This window comes from Triticum aestivum, chromosome 5B, assembly GCF_018294505.1.
Source record: "Triticum aestivum cultivar Chinese Spring chromosome 5B, IWGSC CS RefSeq v2.1, whole genome shotgun sequence".
Classification (NCBI taxonomy): domain Eukaryota; kingdom Viridiplantae; phylum Streptophyta; class Magnoliopsida; order Poales; family Poaceae; genus Triticum; species Triticum aestivum.
Genome location: NC_057807.1, coordinates 516,627,365 through 516,628,885, shown reverse-complemented (window position 1 = coordinate 516,628,885; position 1,521 = coordinate 516,627,365). Strand labels below are relative to the sequence as shown.

The 1,521-nt window shown below is 44.2% G+C and overlaps 1 protein-coding gene across 1 annotated transcript in view; it reads right to left on the bottom strand.

The window, feature by feature from the left end:
- The window catches only part of LOC123112876 (proteasome subunit alpha type-7-B), a 4,277-nt gene extending 3,934 nt beyond the window's left edge, over window positions 1-343 (bottom strand). Inside the window, exon 1 of the mRNA XM_044533973.1 lies at window positions 37-343. Within this exon, the coding sequence (XP_044389908.1) occupies window positions 37-209 (173 nt within the window). The 5' untranslated portion in view covers window positions 210-343. The remainder of the gene's footprint in view (window positions 1-36) is intronic.
- Between the last annotated feature and the right edge of the window lie 1,178 nt (window positions 344-1,521).

Below are 1,521 nucleotides of genomic sequence, written 5' to 3'. Positions count from 1 at the left end.
GGGGGGAGCGAGAGGGGGGAGGGGATTCGCCGGTACCTGGAGTCCTGGAGCTTGGGGGTGGACTTCTTCTCGACGCCGAGGACGACGGTGTCGGTGCCGCGGACGCCGACGGCAGCGTTGCCCTTGCGGACGGCCTCGAGGGCGTACTCGACCTGGAAGAGGTGGCCGTCGGGGGAGAAGACGGTGATCGCGCGGTCGTAGCGGGCCATCGCCGGCGGCCGGTCGCGGAGGCTTAGGGTTTGGTTTGGGCTTCCCGGGCGGCGGAGGCGGTGCTGGGTTGCTCGATTGTGTGCGCGCAGGCAAGCTCGGCGGCTTTGGGGGAGAAGTGCTGTTTCGGGTTGGGCTTCGGTGTTTACTTGGGAAAGAAGAAGAAGAAGGCCTGCCTATGTACAGGTGGGCCGATTGCTTTATTGCCTCAAAAAAGAAAAGGCCTGTCGAAATCACTAATTAAAAAGAACTGCCTCAAAAAAAACTAATTAAAAAGAAAATATCTAAAAATGGTAATTAAAAAGAAAGGGTCGCGCTAACTGCCACACGTGTGGCAGGAAGGGAGACGAACCACACGTCTCTAATGTAAACAGATTGTCACGTCATCGCATGCATGCAAATCTTTTTGGATTTTCAGTTTTTAAAATGTTTTATCTCTTAAACGAAAAATCCGATTGAAAATCCGTTTTCACCATTAAATCCCTCGCGATGAGATCTTCGAAACTAGATCCCATGTTGATATGTTTTGATGAATTTTTTTTGGATTAAAAGTTGCCATGTTTATTGCATATGAATTGCCATGATGTTTACACAGAAGTTGCCATGATATGTTTTAGCTATTTTCTTCTACATTTAAAAGTAAATTTTGACATTTATAAAACGGGGAATTAAGAAACTAGACTTGCCATGAACCATAAACTAAAATTGCCATGATACATGCACGTAAAATTGCCATGGTTCATACAAAAAATAATTTTGATGGTCAAAGTACTGGAGTTGCCATCATCAAAATACTAAAATTGCCATGATCTACAAACTAAAATTGCCACATGGCAACTTTAGTTTAAGCCCTATGGCAACTGCAGTGTCATCGTGGCAACTTCTGGCAAAAAATAATAATTCGTCGAAACATATCAACATGGGGTCTAGTTTTGAAGATCTCGTCGAGACGGATTTAATGGTGAAAACAGATTTTTAGTTCGCTTTTTTATTTAGGAGATACAACATTTTTAAGCCGAAAACCAAAAAAAATTCTGCTAATGTCATCTATTCATACGTGGCAAAATGAGTGGTGATGAAGGCGTGTGGGCGATGTGCAAACGCCCACACGTGTGGGCGTTAACATTTCCGAAAGAAAAGGTATCAGTTGCAACGGCATTTCTCACATTTTGCGACACTTTCGCAACCCGGGGTATTTCTTCCACATACGACATGTACAGGTGGGTTTTGTTCATGTTTTTCTTTTGTAGATAGATTCATATTTTCAAAACGATATACTTTTGAACCGTGCGCCTAAAACACGAGGTGTTCATG